Source organism: Terrapene carolina, unplaced genomic scaffold, assembly GCF_002925995.2.
Source record: "Terrapene carolina triunguis isolate 2854851 unplaced genomic scaffold, T_m_triunguis-2.0 Scaffold20771, whole genome shotgun sequence".
In the NCBI taxonomy this organism is placed as follows: domain Eukaryota; kingdom Metazoa; phylum Chordata; order Testudines; family Emydidae; genus Terrapene; species Terrapene triunguis.
This window is the reverse complement of record NW_020685122.1, coordinates 2,032-3,038: the sequence shown is the minus strand read 5'-3', so window position 1 is coordinate 3,038 and position 1,007 is coordinate 2,032. Positions and strand designations below refer to the sequence as shown.

The window sequence follows — 1,007 nt, the reverse complement described above, 5'->3', positions numbered from 1 at the left end:
GGGGCCTGGTCTGGGAGCTGTTTATTGTGCCACGGGAGTGCCCCCTCTGTCCATCCAGGGGGGTCACTGCTTGCCATTGCCATTGATGGGCCGGTCGCGGTGGGCGGCCGACTCCAGGTAGGTGCGCAGGCGGGGCCGGGCACTCACCCGCTCCACATAAGCGGCCAGCAGAGGGCAGGAGGCCAGGCAGCCGGGTGCCAGCACCAGGTGGTTCCGCACCAGCTCCACCAGGTTATAGTCTGCAAAAGAGATCTGGGGAGAGAGGGCGGAATCAGCACATGGCCATGCCCCCACGCAGCTGATGAGACCCATCGGTTTCAGGGCCGGGGCCAGTGAGACCCTGGTCACTGGGGAGGAGGAGACTGATGGACAGATACCCCAGCCACTGTGGGGGGCAGGAGTGGGGAGACAGCCCCCGCCCCAAACACACTCACCTGATCTCCGACGATGAAGGCCTTGCCGGCGCGGTTCTGGGACAGCAGGGTCTCAAAGGGGCGCAGCTGCCCTGGCAGTGCCTCCACATAGGCCGCTTTACCGTTCTCCTGCGGGAGACAGGGGTCAGGGCCCAGCTGCTCCCCCAGGAACCCACCCCCACCCAGAGCCGGCTCCAGGCACCCAACGAGAAAGCACGTGCCTGGGGCGGCACATTGTAAGGGGCGGCATTCTGGCCAATTTCGGGGCAGCCAGCCCTGCAGGGGCACGAACTAGCGATCCCCGTGCCGCCGGGCTCCCCGGGACACGCCACCCCCTGCCGCCTGCACCAGCCTCCGCCGCCCGCGCCGCTCTGAGCCCGGCCCGGCCGAGCCGCCTTTAAAGGAGCGGCTGAGCCAGCACCTCCTGCAGCCCCCGGGGGCTCCGCCTGCCCGGCCAGGAGAGGCACCCCAAGGCCTGAAGGCAGCCCACGGGCGGAGGGAGCGGGCGCGTGCCGCCCTTCACCCCCCTGCAAGCCGCCTTGACCGCCCTCCACGCGCTCCCTGCGTCTGCCTTTTTTTTTTTTTTTTTTTTTT

At 67.9% G+C, this 1,007-nt stretch overlaps 1 protein-coding gene across 1 annotated transcript in view; it reads right to left on the bottom strand.

The window, feature by feature from the left end:
* Window positions 1-54: 54 nt before the first annotated feature.
* The window catches only part of GSTP1 (glutathione S-transferase pi 1), a 2,383-nt gene continuing 1,430 nt past the window's right edge, over window positions 55-1,007 (bottom strand). Inside the window, exons 4-5 of the mRNA XM_024221558.3 lie at window positions 435-542; window positions 55-252 (exon numbers count right to left, since the gene is read on the bottom strand). Coding sequence (XP_024077326.2) covers window positions 64-252; window positions 435-542 — 297 coding nt within the window. The 3' untranslated portion in view covers window positions 55-63. The remainder of the gene's footprint in view (window positions 253-434; window positions 543-1,007) is intronic.